The following is a 19,373-nucleotide window of genomic DNA, read 5'->3' on the forward strand; positions in this document are numbered from 1 at the left end:
TTATAGGCAGCGGGGCTTACTCCCAGGAAAGCGGGGTCAGGACTGCAGCCCGAGAGCTGCCTCCCGAGGCTGCCGCATCGTTCCTGGCGCTGCCGTTCCCCCTCCGAGCCGGAGGGGGCGACCGCGCGAGCGGCAGCCGGAGAGCGCAGCGAAGGCCCTTCCTGCCCGCGCGCTCGGAGTCTATGCCCGGCGCGTCCCGGATGGGGGAGGTGGCGGCGCATGCGCGCGTCGGGCTGCTCAGAGGTGTCTCGCGTTGGCCTCTCCCCATATGTGCCCAGGCGCGTGTGGACGCGGCTGGCCGGGCCCTACGCAAGGCGAGCGAGGCGGTTGCGAGTGCTGCCGTAGCCATGGGCAAGAAGCAGAAGAACAAGGGCGAGGACAGGTAGGCGTGGACGGGCGCCTGGCTGCGCTGCCACGAGGAAGCAGAGGCGGTGGTCGGGGGGGCTCCGGGCTGCCTCCTCTTCCTCCTCCCCCCCCTTGCGCCGACTCAGGCTGCAGTCCGAGCCGCACTTGCCTGGGAGTAAGCCCCACTACAGTCAGTGGGCTTACTTCTGAGTAGACACGCGTAGGCTGGGACTCTCATGCTGCAGTCCTGAACACACTCACCTGGGAGTAAGCCCCACTGACTGTCATGGGACTTACTTCTGAGGAGACACGCCTGAGGTTGGGGTGTCAGGCTTTTCCACTCACCCCCCCCCTTCTCTTGAGATAGTGGCTTCCTCAGCTCAAGGCCTTTGAAACACCACATGTGACAGCCCCACTTGTAGGCTCTGCTTGCTCTCTTGAGGACTTTGCCTCCCCTTTTCTCCCCATATGTGCTCATTGGGGGCCTGAGGAGAGTGAGCCCCCCTGAGTCCTGTCACGTTGACCTCTGTGGACTGGCTACTGTTTGTTGCCCTTTTTTGCTCCTGTGCCTTGGGTGTCAACAGCCGCCCTCTTCCCCCTGCTGGCAAGGCCCTGGCCGTTTTGCTGAGAAGTGCTGTGTGTTACTCAAGAGAGTAACAATTATTGCAGTGAGTAACAATACTTGCAATTATTTCAAGGTGTGTGCCTGCCCTGTACCTGTTCTTTTAATATGGCATCTTGGTGAGTTGCTTTTCCAGTTAGGAAGACCAAAGGCATTTGATTGCCTTGCCAAATTGGCATTCCTCATTTTCTTCGAAGGGAGCAAAGGCCCTGCTTTGTAAAGTGAAGTCCTGATGTTTTGAATCCAGAATATGGCCTTCTAGAAAATTAGCTGCAGTGAGTCTCTTCATATGCACATTAAGCACCATCGCACACACAATTCCTAGCGGTCTGTTTGCATGTTATGCTGTCAGAAGAAAATTGGGATTTACCTCCAGAGAAATCTCATTTTGAGTATGTGTGTGTTGAATATCCATATGTTATATTTATACTGTGAAAGTTCCTAATGGGAGTACTTTACAGTCCTTTCCTATATGGTGGATATTAACCACTGTTCATTAGATAGAAGTCACTGACTTTGTAAAATGTTAGTTTTGCAAATTAGGGGTTATATGGGGCATAGCAGATATCAAATATTTACTTATTATTAACTATGTGAACAAAGTGATAGTCTGGTAAAGCTTTTACTTTCTGAGTTATTAAAAAAAGTTGACTAGGATTACAGTATAAACCATTGGTTTTCAACCATTTTTGTCTCACTGCACACTGACAAGGGACTAAAATTGTCAAGGCACACCATCCATTTTTTGACAATGGACAAGGCGCACCATGCTGTTGGTGGGGGGGGGACACATCCCCCAAAGGCCCTTTTAATAAATGACCCTACCCCAAACTCCTGCAGCACACCTGCAGACCATTTGCAGCACACCTGTGTGCCACAGCCCAGTAGTTGAAAATGGCTGGTATAAACATTCTGGGTTTCCTGATGTCAAGTGAGATAGGTGTCCTGGGTGTCAGCATTCTGTATTGGAGCATGATCTGACAGCTGCTGAAAAGGATGGATATGATGAAGTGGTTACTTGGGACTGTATATGGAGCTGTACTGGGGGGGGTACACATTCTGTATTTGCATGCTTCAGATGTACTTCTTCAGCACATCTGTGCACTTATTTGTGCCTTTGTATGCTTCTCGGTGAACACCCCAGCCTCCACCCAATGAATTATCACAGCCATCCTTGTTCCACTTCAAGGATCATATCTACCAAATCGGTAGCTGCAGTACTATTATCTGGGAATTGTCAGGCAGGAAAGTACCTCTGAATACTGTAAATGCCTCTGAATACTGTAAATTCAGAGTTTTTTCTCCTTACTGCTGAATAACTGATCCAGTTGGTTCCTCTGAACATTAAATCTACTGAAACACGGAGTCGGAGTCCTGTACAGCTTCTCTGACTGAATAGAATAATCCACTAACTTTCCCAACTATATGTTGAAAAGATGGTGAAATGGTAAAACCTACAGCCAGTCCAAAACTTGAATACCATGCATCTGAACAACAAAAGCACAAGGCTAGTAAAACAATACCTTTATCAAGATGAGAGTTCACAGTGTTGTATGTGAACTTTTGAGTTACACAAAACTCTTTTTCTCACACTGGTTACAATTAAAAAGGGAGAATAGATGCTTCTGGAAGAGGACCTAACATTTATCTCAGTCTGCAGTCTTTCATTTTTAAGATGACAGCGCAAAAAGTTACAGACTAGTTAAGAATTGTGCTTCATTTATGTATTTTAAATTATAAAAACATTCAATAGAGCAGTGGTTCTCACACGTTTAGCACTGGGACCCACTTTTTAGAATGAGAATCTGTCAGGACCCACCTGAAATGATGTCATGACTGGAAGTGACATCATCAAACAGGAAAGTTTTTAACAATCCTAGGCTGCAATCCTACCCACACTTACCCAGGAGTAAGTCCCATTTACTATCATTGTTAGAAGAATATACATAGTAGCCTGTTAAAAGTACAGGTCTGTAACATTTGCCCAAATGCAGTCGCATACTATAGTAGCATCAAGTCTAATATATGAAAAATAAAATACTGAAATTATTAGGGACCCCCCTGAAATTGGCTTGCGATCCACCTTGTGGGTGCTGACCCACAGTTTGAGAAACACTGCTATAGAGCATTTTGTCAGGGTAGCTCTCAAAAGCTAAGAGATCAATAATATAGTAAAGTTAGAAAACAGTGCAGTCTTTACTTGTACTGACATATGCTGGGCCAGAAAAGCAAGTTGAACATATTCTGTGCATAAGTTCCAGGAATTTTAGTAGTACTTGCTTCTAGGTAAGTGTGCTCTGAGAATCTCAATCTGGAAATACAAAACCAGCATTTATCAAATTCTGTCTCTAGTATTAGTGTTTTTAGCTAGGAAAAGTGTTGATTTGAGACAGGGCACAGTCAGGACTTAGAACCAGAACGTGACTAGAATAACATGGCTCAGCCACAGCAGCATAACCTGTGAAAATGAGTGGAGTACCTTTCTTTAATCGACACATAACTGTAGCAGGCATGTTTAAGGGGATCCAAGAGAAGAATTCTGGTATTATGGAAATAAGACCAACAAAAAAAGTGGCAATACAAAGAAAGATACTATTCTCTTTAAAAAAAACAAACTAATATAAGCTACAGTCTCCTTCCACTCTATCTTCTTCATTCCTTAGCTGGCATTTGAGAAGCTGGTGGTCCCATCAGCCAGTATACTGCTGTAGGTGCTGGAGCTCTAGGAATGATATTATATAATTACAGTTAACGCGGATCTGACAATTTCAGATCTCTTGAACACAGACGACATCCAAAGATGTCAGTCCCAGAAGTGGGTGGCGGGGAGATCCAGAAGTTGAAGAACCCTGTTCAGGTTTTGTTGAACTTCTTTTGCAGAACTGAGCACGCTCAGCCTTTTCTTTCTTGTTCTTTGAAATTTAGCACACTCACATGTTGTAACGTTAGTGCCAGCGCATTTCCACATTCTGTTCTCTTAGCCCCTTCCCCAGATGTTTCACTCAGTGGCTGTTATCTTTACAGATTGCATTTTTGTAAGAATTGAACAATTGGGTGAAGCCAGTGGGAAGAGCAGCATGATTGGTTGCTGAAATGATTATACTCTCACTACTGGGGATGGCACAACAATAAGAAAAATAAAACCTTTGATTAATGCACTGACTGTTTTCTAAATATGATGAATGGTTCAATTATTGCATTTTTTTCTTGTTTTGTGTCAGGGTTGTTTCAGTCTGTAATTTATTATTTATTTATTAGATTTGTATTCCGCCTTTCTCCCCAAAGGGCACCCAAGGCGGCTAATGGAATTGTGCCCCCCATATAGTGTGTATATAAATATAGTTGATGGGAGAGAAGTATGAACTACAGGGAGAAATGATAGATGACCAAGTGTATGGGGCAGACTTGAAGTGGGCTGTTCCCTAGATACACTAATATACTCATAAACACTATAATACACACAAAATACACACAAAACTACACACAAAATACACACAAAACTACCCACTCTGCCAAAGATTTCCAGCAGCTCATGGATCGTTTTAGCAAGGCCTGCCAAGATTTTGGACTGACAATCAGCCTGAAGAAAACACAGGTCATGGTTCAGGATGTGGACTCACCTCCCTGCATTACAATCTCTGAGCATGAACTGGAGGTTGTCCATGACTTTGTGTACCTTGGCTCAACGATCTCTGACACTCTTTCTCTCGATACCGAGCTAAACAAGCGCATCGGTAAAGCAGCTACCACGTTTTCCAGACTCACAAAGAGAGTGGTCCAACAAGAAGCTGACGGAACATACCAAGGTCCAGGTCTGCAGAGCTTGCGTCCTGAGTACACTTCTGTACTGCAGCGAGTCATGGACTCTTCGCTCACAACAGGAGAGGAAACTGAACACTTTCCACATGCGCTGCCTCCGATGCATCCTCGGCATCATCTGGCAGGACAAAGTTCCAAACAACACAGTCCTGGAATGAGCTGGAATCCCTAGCATGTATGCACTGCTGAAACAGAGATGCCTGCATTGGCTCGGTCATGTTGTGAGAATGGATGATGGCCAGATCCCAAAGGATCTCCTCTATGGAGAACTCGTGCAAGGAAAGCGCCCTACAGGTAGACCACAGTTGCGATACAAGGACATGTGCAAGAGGGACCTGAAGGCCTTAGGAATGGACCTCAACAGGTGGGAAACCCTGGCCTCTGAGTGGCCCGCTTGGAGGCAGGCTGTGCAGCATGGCCTTTCCCAGTTTGAAGAGACACTTGGCCAACAGACTGAGGCAAAGAAGGAAGACCCATAGCCAGGGAGACAGACCAGTGACAGACTGCACTTGCTCCCGGTGTGGAAGGGACTGTCACTCCCGAATCGGCCTTTTCAGCCACAGTAGACGCTGTTCCAGAACCACCTTTCAGAGCGCGATACCATAGTCTTTCGAGACTGAAGGTTGCCAACATGACACACACACAAAATATGCACTAATATACCCTAAAAAATATTCAACCTGCTCCAGTTGTGGGTACACGCATACTTAAGGATCAGCTTTGTAACTTGGAAATGCCCCTGGAACTGACCTTGCTCCTGGATACTTAGGTGGAGGCAGCCAGGAGGGATTTACCAACTGGCAGCCCAATCATATCCAACTTTCTAGCACCAGTGCAACTGCAATGCGGCCCTGGGGTAAGGGAACAAATGTTCCCAAACCTTAAGGAGGCCTCTGTGACTGCACCCCCTACACAGGAAGCAGTGCTTCCCCCATAGGCACATCAGCACCGGCACTGGAAAATTGGATAGGATTGGGTTGTTAGGCTGGTATGCCAGCTGCATTCAGTCCTGGATAGAAGAGATTGGGCCACAGTCTTTGTTGCCCTGGTAACTTTCAGATGAGATAACTGTAATGCTCTCCATGTTATACTGCCTTTGAAAAGTTTCCGAAATTACAGATGGTCCAAAATTTGATGGCAAGGGTTTTCACTGGGTGTGCCAGATGGAGCATATTCTATTATCTTGACAATTGTACTGGTTCTCAATTGGTTTCTGGGCCCAATTTGTAGTGAACTTTAAAGTAATATCTGGGGCCCTGATATCTCTCAGTGACCACCTATGCCTGGATGAATCTGGCTGGCTGCTCAGTTCATTTGGAGACCTAGCTCTGTATCCTCTGACTATCACAAGTGACATGGGTGATTTTTGAGAGAGGGGGCCTTGTCACTGGTGGAACCTACACTTTAGAGCTCCAACCCTAGATAAACTCATCTGAGTATCATTATTTAACTTATCTGACTTTGAAGGAGAAGAACCATAACTCATTTTTATTGGTACTTATATATATTTTTGTTTACTGCTTTATTATTTTCAGTTTTGTTCTTGTTGCTTTGCTAATTATTTTTTATTGCTTTGTGGACCTTTTTTCTAAAGTTGGAGGGAAAAAGCAGAATTTCAGTATTTTAATTAGGTAAAGTGGTGATTTTGAAGCTAAAAATCTAAATACTTTTTGTTCTTGAATATATTGGCACAGTTATAAATTTTAATCATAGCTCCTATTCTGTGTATTTAGAGCTGTCAGTTTGTGTAGCTCTTCATTTTTATGAAATCCACAAAGAACAAAGTTTGTCTTTGAATTTAAGACAGCTGAAGATCTGCACATATTGATAAAAGCATTTAAACTTTGTTAGTCAATGGCTTAATAGTATGTGCGTGTTGCCAGTCATGAGATACTTTCTTGTACATGGTATAGAACAGGGGTGACCAACCTGCATCATGTTTGCTACTAGTGGCACACAGACACTTCTTAAGTGCCACATGCAAAGTTGGCTGTCATGGCCACACCACCTGACACAGGACTCCATGGCCGCAAGCGCACAGCGCTTCTCCTGAGGCAAGGCCCAGAAGGAGCATGTCAAGGTCCAGGGCTGGAACAATTTACCCAAACCAAGGCTTGTCAGATGATGTGGGCTGGTGAAGCCACCTGAGCAAATTTGGAGAGGGTCAAAATAAGGTGGAGTGGCACGTTCAAGATTTTGTATATAAAAAGTGATGCGTGTTGCGCTGTGTTTTGGCCACCCTTGGTATAGAAGATGGAGGACTCTGAGCAGGCAAGGAGTAGACTGAATCAGAAGTTGTGTTGCAACATAGTGTCAAGACCCAAGTGCAGGAACAATGTGCTTGATTGCACTCCTGACCCAAACACCTACAGTATTCAGTGTTCGGTATTCTGGAGAATTTTAAAGTACTTCAGTATCACAATGTTTAATTTTCCCTCCCCCCCCCCACTCAGAAGGGGAAAAAATAGAGCCTGTTTTCCCCCTCCTTCTCTGAAACATGTTTTTTCTTCTTTCCTTGACCTTTCACATCCTCTAGGGGGCGGAAGGGAGAAACATATTTTCTTGAAATTACATGATGGAACAGTGATGATGAAAGAATGCTGGAACATACAGCTATAGAGTATCAAAAGCTGATTTACTCACCTATATTCAGTTTGAAGCTATAATGGCAGTAAAACATTTTGGGAGCTATGTCACTGGCAGAAAAGAACAAAAACATTTTCTTGGATTTTTATGTAGAAATCAGTTATGTAATGTATAATCCTGTTAATGATATTTGTGAAAAATCCAGGATAATATGCATTAATTTGGGAATATTTATTCCACTGAAAGTGTTATTTTGTGGCAATACAAAGTACAGTATTTAGGATATGAGTTTGCTGTTCCGCCCTATGGAGGTGTCTGTGAGGTTTCTTCTGTGTTGGGTCACAGAACAGCAACTGGAGATTCTTGGTTCAGCCCACCCATGTGTACTAGATACTTCCTCCAAAACCCAAAAGTAAGGTTCAGGTGCTTTGACTAATACAGCCACAGGTTTTCATCTGGATGTGATTTTTTTGTCACACACAGTGCTCATCCAGGTTCCTTGAAACTGATAACCTTTGGTATAGATGCACTTTCATATTCAGTGCTTGCTCATTTTTGCATATGACTAGAGCTATTGGAGTCAAGGTTGTTCTTTAAAAAAGCACAGCATGTTGTGATACAGTGAACTTCCCTAACTTCACAAAGCAGTTCTGACACATTCTTGGAGGAGCATTTTGGAAGTGTTCTAAATGTTACATTGGTCTTGGTGTCTCAGGTACCTCAGCAGGTTACTGGTAGATACAAGCAAGCAGGTTTGTAGGTTTTCCGAGTTCTCAACATGTAACTCCATTCATTTTTTAATCTTATGGTATGGAACAAGGATCAGTGTTTAAAACTTGATTTCTTTTTATGCAGTAGTTTCATATGTCCATTATAGTGCTATAAGCAGTCCCATGGAGCAAATCCAATGGTTGGAACAGTGGGCAGGACCTTCATTTCTGTATGTTTTAAAGGCTGCATAAGCAGTCCTACTACTCAGTTACTGCGCTGACTGTAGCTCTACCCCATGTACGTAACTTCATGCTTGTTTTCCTAACTTCACACACTTATCTGTCACCACATAACTATGTTGTATGTGGATCTTGTGACTGGCAAAATGCGAGAGGTATTGGGGAGCAGGGAATAAGATGTCCTTTTTCTACTTCCTAAGCTCAGGATGCTCTCACAACCTAGAGTTTAGAATTTGACTGGTACTGATTTACCATGGCCCTGCATGAGCTACTTAAAATGAAAACAATCTCTTTGAAGAGGGCCCAATAAGGACTGATCTACAAGTGCAATAACCATTGCATGGAAGCTGCTCAAAACAGCCTGTGGATTGTAGGTGTTCCAGACAGAGAGTAGATTGCTTGAGATGGCTTGTCATTTGAGTCTCACCTGTGCCATGGAAGTTTCTGTGCCATTATAAGGAATGTCTGGCGGGGCGGATACTCCATATTCTTTGAGCAACAACAAAACAGGAACTGCTCTATGTTCCTTTAGTGCCACTTACAATAACCATTGTGAGAATGCCCTTTCAGGTGGTCTCCAAGAGGTGCTGTAAATGTGTATGTTGTTGCGAATTTTCTTTTTTGTTGGCCCCAAATAATTGCTTTATACCATTGAAATATTACTTGTGGTGAATGTGACAATCATCTTTCTGTATTCCTAAGCTTAGGAAGGTACAACTTTGCAAGTAAGCATTGATCGTTGCTTGGTTAAGATACAATGTCAGGTATGTTAGAAGGATGTTGCCCATGTAGAGTACTGTTTGGCATCACATTTAAACTGGTCGCTCTCACCTGTGCCTGCAACATGATGAAACCAAGAAATCTGTGACCAGGGAGCATATGATGATAATGTTGCAAACATTGTGATCCAGTTTAAATGTGATACCAAGTGTGTGGAACTTTGCTTTTAAAAACAAACTGGACAGAAAGTGTGAAAATTATCTTGAAATGAAATGTATGTAGATCTGAGTGAATTAAACATGATACACACACACACATATTTTCAAAATTTTCTGGTTATCTTGTTGGCTGTTGACAAATGTTCCTGTTAGCTGTTTTAAACCTATACAGTACATTAGTTGCAAAAGATTGCATCACACAAGGAATTTGCTTTTAAATTCCTTTTTGGAAATTCTGCTAGGCTCTTCTGATGTTTATAAAAACTAAAGCCATGAAACAGTAGAAAATAGTTTTTCTTATACATGCACACACATTTTTCAGACTATTGTTTAGTAGTAGAACAAAAACACAAAAGCTAAGACTTTCCTGCATCTGTTATTTTTCTGATTTACTCTGCCATACAGCGTAGTCTTATGCCAAAAAGGGGTTTTCCAGTTTTCTGACTCAATAACTTGCAATAGCATGATTGTTATAAAACAGGAATGCTACTGGCTGTTGAGATTCTAGTTGAGTAGAGGTATGGCAGGTGTTGTATCTGTTTTTATTTTGTGTGAAAAGCTTCAAATGGTGCAGTGCTAAACTGAGAGCTTCTTAAAATTTAGTTCTTGATATTTGTTTTTATTATGACATTGTAAAGGTGATTCATCATAATCTTACGTATGTTTATTCAGAACAAAGTCTCACTGGGGTTTAATGGGACTTACTCTTGGGTAAGTATGATTTCAGCCTAAGTGTAAGAAATGGTCAGTCTGTATTATGTTTTTGAATGATCTATTGGAATTCTTCTGGAACCAACTTCATTTCTGAATTTCATTTCAGACTGGCAATCTTAGCAAAATTTTGTTTTAAAAAGCAAATACCAAAGTTGCTCATGCAGTAGAAACAGATGCTTTATGGTGTACTTGCTTTCCTATTGTTTCATCAAACAGTCCAAATTACTGCTGGATGCTTGTTGAATTTATTTAAATATAGTGGAATGTGTCTCTGACTAAGAGCAGCTTAACTGAAATTTAAAGTTCTTGAGGTTGATCAGCTGTCAGCCAGAAACAGTTTTCTCAGTAGTCAAAATGTCACTAATGCTGAACTGAGGGATGAATAGCATAACTGATAAATTTTTAAATAACTGAGCTATAATACATTTTAATGATTTTGATGGTTGATTTTGATGTACCAGGAGCACTGCCTGTGCACTCTTGTTAAAATTTTGAGACTCTCAGGTTTTTTGCATACCATGCACGCATTAAATATATGTGTCTTATGATTGTCAGTATACGTTGGTATGAAACAAATGTAAAGATCTAATTTTTCTAACTTAATTTTTTAAATTTGATTTAAATTTTTCATGTTCAGTAGATACTATAAATAGAAGATACCTTTTAATTGTAGTTTGGTGCCCAAAACACACATGAAAAGGTCTTGTTAAAGACTTTAATTTCATGAAGCTAAAATATGCATATAATTTCGGTCCAAACTTCACTTGTGAGAAACATGCAGGTTTGGCTCTGTATTTCTGTTTGTATTTTCTTTCCCTTTTTAAAATGTGTGATGGATGGGGGCACAAAATACCGCAAAATTGTGGGAGGGGGGAAGGGAATTTTAGCTCTTAGCTTCCACTGTGATTGCATTCTTGATTTCTGTAGTAATCAGATAACTGTTTTTTAACTAGGTATACGTGGGGAGCTTCTAAGGTTTCCATGACCGAACAGAACTCTCCTGTTCCATCCTGTCTTTTGAAACAGCAGAATGCTGGTCCCAAAATGGGAGAAGGAAATGGGGACAGCAGTAGAGACTAGAGTTTGTGGGCAGTCTAGTCCACCACTTTAGTTTTGACTCCTCTCTCTGGTTTTCTTCTTCCTTTTTAAAGGGCATCAGGAAGGAGCAGCAGCTGCTGCCACTGTCAGAAAGAAAGAAGCCAACCCAAGAGGGGAGGGGAGAAACAGTCAGCTGTTGCCCAAGTGCATGACAACCTGGAGAGGGGAGAGCAGCCTGAGAGAGGTGATTGAGTGTTGTTGTGAGCTGCTTTTAGTCTCCTGAGAGTGAGACAGGGATCAATTCTATTTAAACAAGTAAATAAAGTGTAATTATAAAATTAGGGTATTCAGATAAACTGTTCAGTAAAATCTTTAAATTGACACTGTTATTGGTCCAACCAATATCAAATGTGCTTAGGTGGCTTTTAAAAATTTTGTTTAGTTTTCTAAGGAAAGTACTATATATGTATTTTCAATTCTAGTGCCAAGGATGACATTGACCTTGATGCTCTTGCTGCTGAAATAGAAGGTGCAGGTGCTGCTAGGGAACTAGAGCCTCAGAAGTCTAAAGGCAAAAAGAAAAAAGAAAAGAAGAAACAAGAATATGAGTAAGTACACACATTCCTTGTGATCCTGATCCAGCTAAAGCCATTCATGTATGGAAATGGGCTTGCTATGCATACCCCAAACTGAATGAAGGACCGTCTGACAAATGAGTTTGTCAGTGTTAGGAACTATCATTTGTTTGAGGGGAACTGCATCCAGCCTTCACTCCCCCCTTTGGGTGCCAAGTGGATCATTGGCACTCTTGCTCATGGACCTGTCTTATGGATGGAACTTTTCTAGTCTGGGAAATATGTTCAAAGTAGCCTGCTGATATGCATGTGGGATGAGTCTGTAGCTCAGTAGCAGAGCACCTGCTTTACTTGTAGAAGGTCTCAGGTTCATTCCCTGCATCTCCAGGTAGAATAGGAAAACACCCTTGTCTGAAACCCTGGAGAGCCACTGCTAGTCCATGTAGATGCTACTGAGCTAGACAGACCAATGGGCTGACTGCATAAGGCAGCTTTTTATGTTCAAGCTTAGCACAGCTTGTGTATTTGGCTAGTAGTTTTACTGGCAAGCAAAACAGCCCAGTGTCCTTCATTTGCTTGCTGGCAAGTTGAGGCATTGCTTCCTGCCCTTTCCTTTTCCTCCCAATTGTATTAGATGAAATACTTCAGGAGTAGGGAGAGGCCAGCAACTGAAGGGTGGGCAATCCTTTTGTGAGGCCACAGTCCCCTATTTAACTTCTTGAACCACTTGTCTTGCAAAAAGGACCTGAATTTGCAGGCCGGGAGAGGAAAAGAGGGCAGAAAGGCACGCACACACATAAAACGTTATTCCTTCAGATTTTCAGACTGAAGAGAATTTAGTTAGTTCTAAATGACGAGTGTGTAAACGTGTTCTCTCGAGGTTTATGTCCAACCAGAAACACATCAATTTCCCTTCTAAACAACTCCATGTGTTCTTGTTCTAACTGGAATTGCCTCTGCTTGTGGCTGTTTTTAAAGGAGGAAGGAAGTGCTTCCAGAGACATCCCCATCAATTTGGCTTTTAGAAAAAGACAAAATAAGAGAGAGAGCATAGGCAGAAGCACCCCTAATTGTTAAATCGAGCTGGTTGTTGATACTTGTTTTTATTTGCAAGTATGCCATTCCTAAGACATGTGCAACTGTTCTTATTGTAGTGAAGATGATATCTTGAAAGAGTTGGAAGAGTTATCTTTAGAGGCGCAAGGAGGAAGAGTTGAAAAAGAGCCACCTGTAATAAAGGTAAATGTTACAGATTAAAAGTACTAAGAGAGCTGTACCACAATTGCAAGCTTGGGCTAAAATGGATTGTGAAATCCGCTAAGAGGAAAAGAGGAATTTGGTGACATTCAGAGAAAATGTTCCATGTGTGGAAAGCGATCTGTGTTTGCCAAGTCTCTTTGAAAGACACAGATGTGGTAGGTGTAATGTCTTCATCTGAATGCTCTAGTGAAGAGCCGATTTTACAGTAGGGATTGTATTGGTGAGCTACCTATATGTTTCTGAACCTCTCACAAACTTTCAGACTTGCCTGTAGACAGTGATGTTGATATCCGAAAGCACTTGACAGAATGGAAAATATTAGAAAAAATATACCTGGAAATAGGTATTTTGTTCTCTTACAGAAAATTCTTTTATGACTGTAGTTTCAGGAATGTTTTATTTTTCTACTGATTCTGTAAGAATTTTTAAAGAAGTTCTTGATTTACTAGATTGAGAATGACAGTGAAGAAATCAGCCTTTCAAAACAAGACAAAAAAAGGAAAGGAAAGAACAAAAAGTCCAACTTGGATGATGATGATGACAGTGAAGAAATGGAGGACAAAGAAACAAAGTCTAAAAAGCCCTCAAAACCTAAAAAGGAGGCTCCCTCTGGCAGTGATGATGATGACGATTTTGATGCATCGCTTAAGAAAAAGAAAGGAAAAGCTCAAAAATCAAATAAGAAGCAGGAACTTTCTGAAGAAGATGATGTTATCATTAAGAAAAGCAAAGAGCGAATACAAGCAGCATCCTCTGACGAGAGTGGTGATGAATTTGATGAAAGCTCAGAGTCCAGAAAAGTGCAAAAAAAACAGCAAAAGACAAAGCCAGTGCCTGAGGCTGAAAGTGGTGATGAGGAGGAGGATTCTTCATTCAAAATAAAAACGGTAGCTCAGAAGAAGGCGGAGAAAAAAGAACGTGAAAGGAAAAAGCGGGAGGAGGAGAAAGCGAAACTAAGGAAACAGAAGGAAAAAGAAGATTTGGAAGTCAGTAAAGAACAGGCAAAGCAGAAGGAGGTGCCAAAGAAGGCTGAAAAAGGAGCTACTCCTGAATTAGTGCCAGCTTCCACCACTGCAGAAAAGGGAGAGGCTTCTGTTGTAGCAGAAGGTGAGTAAAATGCTTTTCTCCCAAAACTTCATTTCTCATATTTTCAGAAAATTGGCAAAAAACTGGGTTTAAAAAAAGACATATCTTGTAATCTGAAAGCAGGAATGTGAGATGCTGCCACATGATGCCAATTAATTTTTCTATCATCTTATCCTTTTGTGTTTTTCAAAAAACTTAATAAAGCAGAAAGTGAAAAAGTAGAAATCATTTCGTAGTGGGGAAAAATGATAGTGTGAATTTATTTAGAGATGTTTTGTAGTCCGTTAGGTTTGTGTCCTGGTTTGCTTGCTAGTGTACTTGGATTATAAAAAATGCTTCATGTGCATATACTTTGCATGTGCTTCATTCAGATGCCTTTGTGGTGAAATGCATCCATGTAGCACAGCTTCTGAGTGGGACTCTTTCAGGTAGAAGCCCCTTGTATTGCAGGATGAGTTGCTCTCACAATTCAGGGGACTTCTGAAGTCACCTCACATACTATGTGTGAAGCTGTCGTTGGATGGAAAAAAGACTGAGAAATCATAGTATGCCTATGCAAGACCTTGCATTTCCCTATAAGGGTTCTTTACATTGTGGGTGTTTTCTTTTGGAAATAAGTAACTGACTTTCTCACTTAGCTGATGATAATGAAGGCGAGAAAAAGAAAAAAGAGAAAGATAAAAAGAAAAAGAAAGGAGAAAAAGAAGAAAAAGAGAAAGAGAAGAAAAAAGGTCCCAGCAAAGCCACTGTAAAAGCAATGCAAGAGGCCTTGGCTAAACTGAAAGAGGAAGAGGAGAGAGCAAAGCGGGAGGAAGAAGAGCGGATAAAACGACTTGAAGAGCTGGAAGCCAAGCGCAAAGAGGAGGTATTTTGAATTTTTATACAGTGAAAGGGATAAGGCAGGCTCCCATCTATAGTTTGGATTTTGAAGGAGGGATTGTATTGTGTATTCAGGTTTGTAAAGCACCAGCCTTGCTTGTTCTTATTTCCATGAGGTGCATGTGCAGAGGCTGGGGCAGAGACAGAAGATCAGATCAGTAGTTCATATTTTAGTCAATAGTGATGTGTCTGATTAGCATTCTACTCCTTTTTGTAATTGTAAACAGTGTTGGAGTGTTAGTATAATTAACCACAGGAGTGCATACCCATGACTGGTAATTACTGCAAGTTAGAGTTCAATCATGGGTAGCATCTAGAGTTTTGGTGCAGCAGTGTGCAGTTGGTGGAAGCATCTTTCATGAGTGGGAGTTCCCTTTGTACTTAAGTGGGACCATTCTTCTGTTGACCTGTGGGTAGATGTGAGATAAAATTGTTTCATTTTTTCACGGATTTGGGTGTTTTCCAAAAGTTAGAAGTGCAGAAAGCAGTGTTATGTGTTTTTATTCAAAATGTGCATTATAATCGTTTTAAAAGTGTGCTAGGTAGGTGATATAGGTGGTATAATGGGGCACCACTGTGCTTGAATGCCTGGATGCTACCCAGTGTATCCAACCCTGCTATCTGATTGTTTTTGATGGAGATGTGCGGAATTGAACTTGGGATCAATTGCATGCAGAACATGTTTTCCTCTGCTGAGTTGAGACCCCCGCTTAACAAATTTACCCTTGCTTTGTTGTAGGAACGCTTAGAACAAGAAAGGAAAGAAAAGAAGAAACAGAAAGAAAAAGAGAGGAAAGAACGTTTAAAGAAAGAGGGAAAACTTTTAACTAAAGCTCAGAGAGAAGCTAGAGCCAGAGCAGAGGCTACTCTGAAATTATTACAAGCTCAGGGTAAGGATTGCTTTGAACGCAAAACGTGCTTATTGATTTGTGTGCTTCTTATTTGGACTAAAATGCTCTGAATTTTATCAGTGCTTGGTGACTGAGGACAAACTATAACATGCAGTGATCTCTTTGAAATTACTTTCAGTACCTAGGAAAGGGAGCTAAAGAGGGCAATAGTTTTTTGTTTTTTTTTTAGTTTTGGAAGTTAAAAAAAAATAACCATTAGTTCTAGGTGCTTCTGTTTTTATATATAAGAATAAAAATAGGCATATATTATAATTACTACCAAAGTTTATGAATCATATATAATGGAATTGTCTATGAATTCAGTCTCCATGAATATCAAAGTTTCGAAAATGAAAAAGTAATCCTTGTACTAGGTTCCAGCAGACCTTGAACTGCAGAAAAAAAGGGTGCTCTTCATAAATGGTGTTTATTTGATAGTGTGTTCATATTCATTCTGCGGTGTATTTTGTGCATATGAGAGGTTGCCACTTAGAACTCAAAATGGCAAAGCATTTAGGGCTTAAGGTCAGTATTGGTGAGTGGTTTGTTTTGAAACTTTGTCTGAGGCTCTTCCCTTCTGTAGTGACATTATCTGCTGCTTTGTTTGCTTCCCTGTGGTCTAGATGCTTACTTAGGAGAAACGTTTTAGGGGCCTGGAAGTTCTCAGCAAAGCTAGTTAACTTTTGTCCAAGTAGTGAAGGAGCTTGTTTGGATCAAAATATTTGGTCTTGAGTTTAAACCTTATCCTGTCACTTTAATTTTTTCACTGGTCACTTTTCAATTTGTTTGTTGTTCACTAAATTTGACTAAATTTGAATGTGTTCTGGTTAATACTTGGCAGGTGTTGAGGTACCATCCAAAGATTCTGTGCCAAAGAAAAGGCCAATATATGAAGACAAAAAGAAAAAGAAGCAGCAACAGCAACAGGAGAACAAAGAAGGTGAGGATACTGTTTCTGCACACATTTTGGATTTTTTCATATTAAGTGAAAACACTATATACAGCACAATCTTGAGCACAAGTATTAGAAAATCTACCCCAATTCAGTGTAACTTGCATCTCAGTAAACGTGCTTTAAGGATTGGACTTCTAAAGGAAAAATTACTTCAGCCCTTTGTTGTATTTCTCCTTTATAGGTAAATAGTTATGTCTGTGTAATGAGGTCTGTGAGAAGCAATAAAAGAACCTGAGGCATTTAGGAAGGCTGAATAATAAAGTGGTGGCTGGTTATTTCTCTGCCAGTATGTCATACACATTGATAACTGGGACGCATGCTATAATGAGGAAGCATCAGAAGTGTTTTGTTTGCCATACCTTTCTACTGGGAGAAATCATGGTTTTGCTAGAACATTAATGATTGTGGTTGTAGTAACTTTGTTCTGGCAAATATACATTGCTGGCTTCCCTTGAAAATATTTTTCAGACAGAACTATACACAAGATCCCCTTTTAAATTTCAGGTTAGAGACTGGAAAGCTTGGACTTAAAGTAAAATTACTTATTATGGAGGAAAATTCCCCTTTATAAATAATTGTAAGTACGGGCTAATGGGAAGCATACATATATCCATGTCTTTCATTGGTCTTAAAGAGAGGGATTTTCTTCCATTCTAAGATAGGGACTGTAGAGAGTGGCATGAAGTCCTGAACAGGTATAAACCCCTATAGGAGCAGCCCACCCACAATGTAAGCTGAGCACTTCTTGGCAGACAACAAATTGGGGGAAGTGATGAATTGGTAGGGTACTCCATGCCCATCTGCTGCTTTCCGCAGCCTGCTGCCTCCATGGAGTCCAGACTGGCTTTATCCGCTTCTTACAGTCTACCGCTCTTCCTTGGAATTCATCATTGCCACAACTGCTTCCTCCTGTAGTGGTCAGTGGGGGGATTGCTTGGATCTCAAAATTCCTTTTGTAGCCTTTGGAGGAATCCCTGGTGGGGGTGCTGGATGCTGAGAGAAAGAGAGAGGCAAATGAGGGCCTTATCTTTAAAGCTGTGGTTGAGGGAGCATATCGCTCTGTCTCTCAATGTCCAGTACTGCTGCCGCTGCCTCCTCTGCTGACCAGTCATCAGAGAAAGCCATGCCAAGAGGAAGAGGAGATGGCAGTGACACTGGATGTTGAGTTAACGTTAGGTAAATGGGGTGTTTACCACTACGATAGGAGTTAAGGGGCCTTATTTTTCTTCTTTGGTGGCATCCTCCTATTGTAATGGCTGGTGAAGGAAATGCTGAGAGTCTGGTATTTCCTCTGCAACCATTTCAGGGTGTGGCGGTGGAGGCACAAGATGACAAGTGGGGAGGTACGTGTGGTGGGCAGCAGTCAGGGTTACTCTCTCTGTTAATTCCAGTTAATGGGGAAAGTGCCAACGTTGACAATGCTCAACTAAATAATGAGGTCCCTTTCAGAGTTTTGAGGGTGACATATAGCAGAGCTCCCCTGTAGTAATTGTTTTCTTTTGGTATTTTAGAAATTATGGAGTTGGCTTCCCCAGCTGAAGAAACTATAGAATCAGTTCCACCAGTAAAAGAGGAGTTTACTCTTCCAGCAGAACCAGGTCAGTAGTTAAATAGGCATTCTGTGTTACTTTATCTAAATCATAGAGTTGCTGGCTCTCTGACGATCTTCTTTCATTTTTCATAGCCTAAGATTTTGAAGTTGGCAAGAACATATTTTGGATCCTTTGATACTGTGTTATATTAAAGCTAGTAATGAACATGCAGCCAATTTCAGTTTTCTGCGCACCTCATTACCAGTAGCATAGTGGTAAAGTTTGAAGTGCAGGAGCTTGCCATAACATCCCCCCATAGGTACACCCCCAAAGCCATGTGTTCAAGGGGATGTAATCTTAGATAAATTTACATAGGATTGTTGCCTTAATGTATCATAAGCTACATAATGTCTCTGAGACAGCCCTTTGAAAAAAAGCAGTAATCTTAACATTATGCTCCTGGGACATAATCTTTATTCTCAATTTGCCTCCTGCTGAGCCTGATGTTTCTTTTCAGCTGAGGTTCTTTGAAAAAAAATTTCAGACAGCACCTGAGAGCTACTGATGATGTTACTGTTTCTGCTGTAGGAAATGTTTGGGAATTCTTCTTCCCCTTGGCTGCATTCTTTCTCCTTACCACTTCTCTAATCATGTTGATGTTACCTGAGGAACTGAACGTTTATTTACAAAAAAATCTGTCCATTTTACTTACTAGTTTCAGAAGAAAAGGAGGAAGAAGAACCTGAAGACCCAGGATTAGATGACTGGGAAGCTATGGCCAGTGATGAAGAAAAGGGTGAGTGCCTGCTTGAAAAAGAATAGAATGATACAGTGGTCTGTTTTTTTCCCCTAGTGGTGAAAATAGTGTAAGTCAGCAGTGTAGCTTGTGAGTCAAAGGGTGTTTCAGTATGACTGTGTAGTGGTGTTCAGGATTTTGATGATTGTGTTTACAGATTTTACATTTCCTATTCCAGTACTGTCTGCTGTTCTACAGAGAGAAAGTATTATGTGACCTTGCAGTCAGCTAGTAAAGGCTGACTAACCATCTTTGATAATGTCATAGAACTTGTTAAGTAATGTGATTGTGGTCAAGAGAGATGTCTTACTTTTAGGCCAGGTTGGATGAAATATTTACTATTTCCTTTTTTGTGAAAGAGAACTTATACAATGTAAAGAGGTGAAGT

At 41.3% G+C, this 19,373-nt stretch overlaps 1 protein-coding gene across 1 annotated transcript in view; it reads left to right on the forward strand.

Moving 5' to 3' along the window:
* Positions 1 to 209: 209 nt before the first annotated feature.
* EIF5B (eukaryotic translation initiation factor 5B) overlaps positions 210 to 19,373 on the forward strand; it is a 36,337-nt gene continuing 17,173 nt past the window's right edge. The window contains exons 1-9 of the mRNA XM_066620966.1: positions 210 to 382; positions 11,495 to 11,620; positions 12,742 to 12,826; positions 13,297 to 13,954; positions 14,572 to 14,798; positions 15,552 to 15,702; positions 16,544 to 16,642; positions 18,169 to 18,255; positions 18,905 to 18,985. Of these exons, the coding sequence (XP_066477063.1) occupies positions 348 to 382; positions 11,495 to 11,620; positions 12,742 to 12,826; positions 13,297 to 13,954; positions 14,572 to 14,798; positions 15,552 to 15,702; positions 16,544 to 16,642; positions 18,169 to 18,255; positions 18,905 to 18,985 (1,549 nt within the window). The 5' untranslated portion in view covers positions 210 to 347. The remainder of the gene's footprint in view (positions 383 to 11,494; positions 11,621 to 12,741; positions 12,827 to 13,296; positions 13,955 to 14,571; positions 14,799 to 15,551; positions 15,703 to 16,543; positions 16,643 to 18,168; positions 18,256 to 18,904; positions 18,986 to 19,373) is intronic.

Source organism: Tiliqua scincoides, chromosome 3, assembly GCF_035046505.1.
Source record: "Tiliqua scincoides isolate rTilSci1 chromosome 3, rTilSci1.hap2, whole genome shotgun sequence".
In the NCBI taxonomy this organism is placed as follows: domain Eukaryota; kingdom Metazoa; phylum Chordata; class Lepidosauria; order Squamata; family Scincidae; genus Tiliqua; species Tiliqua scincoides.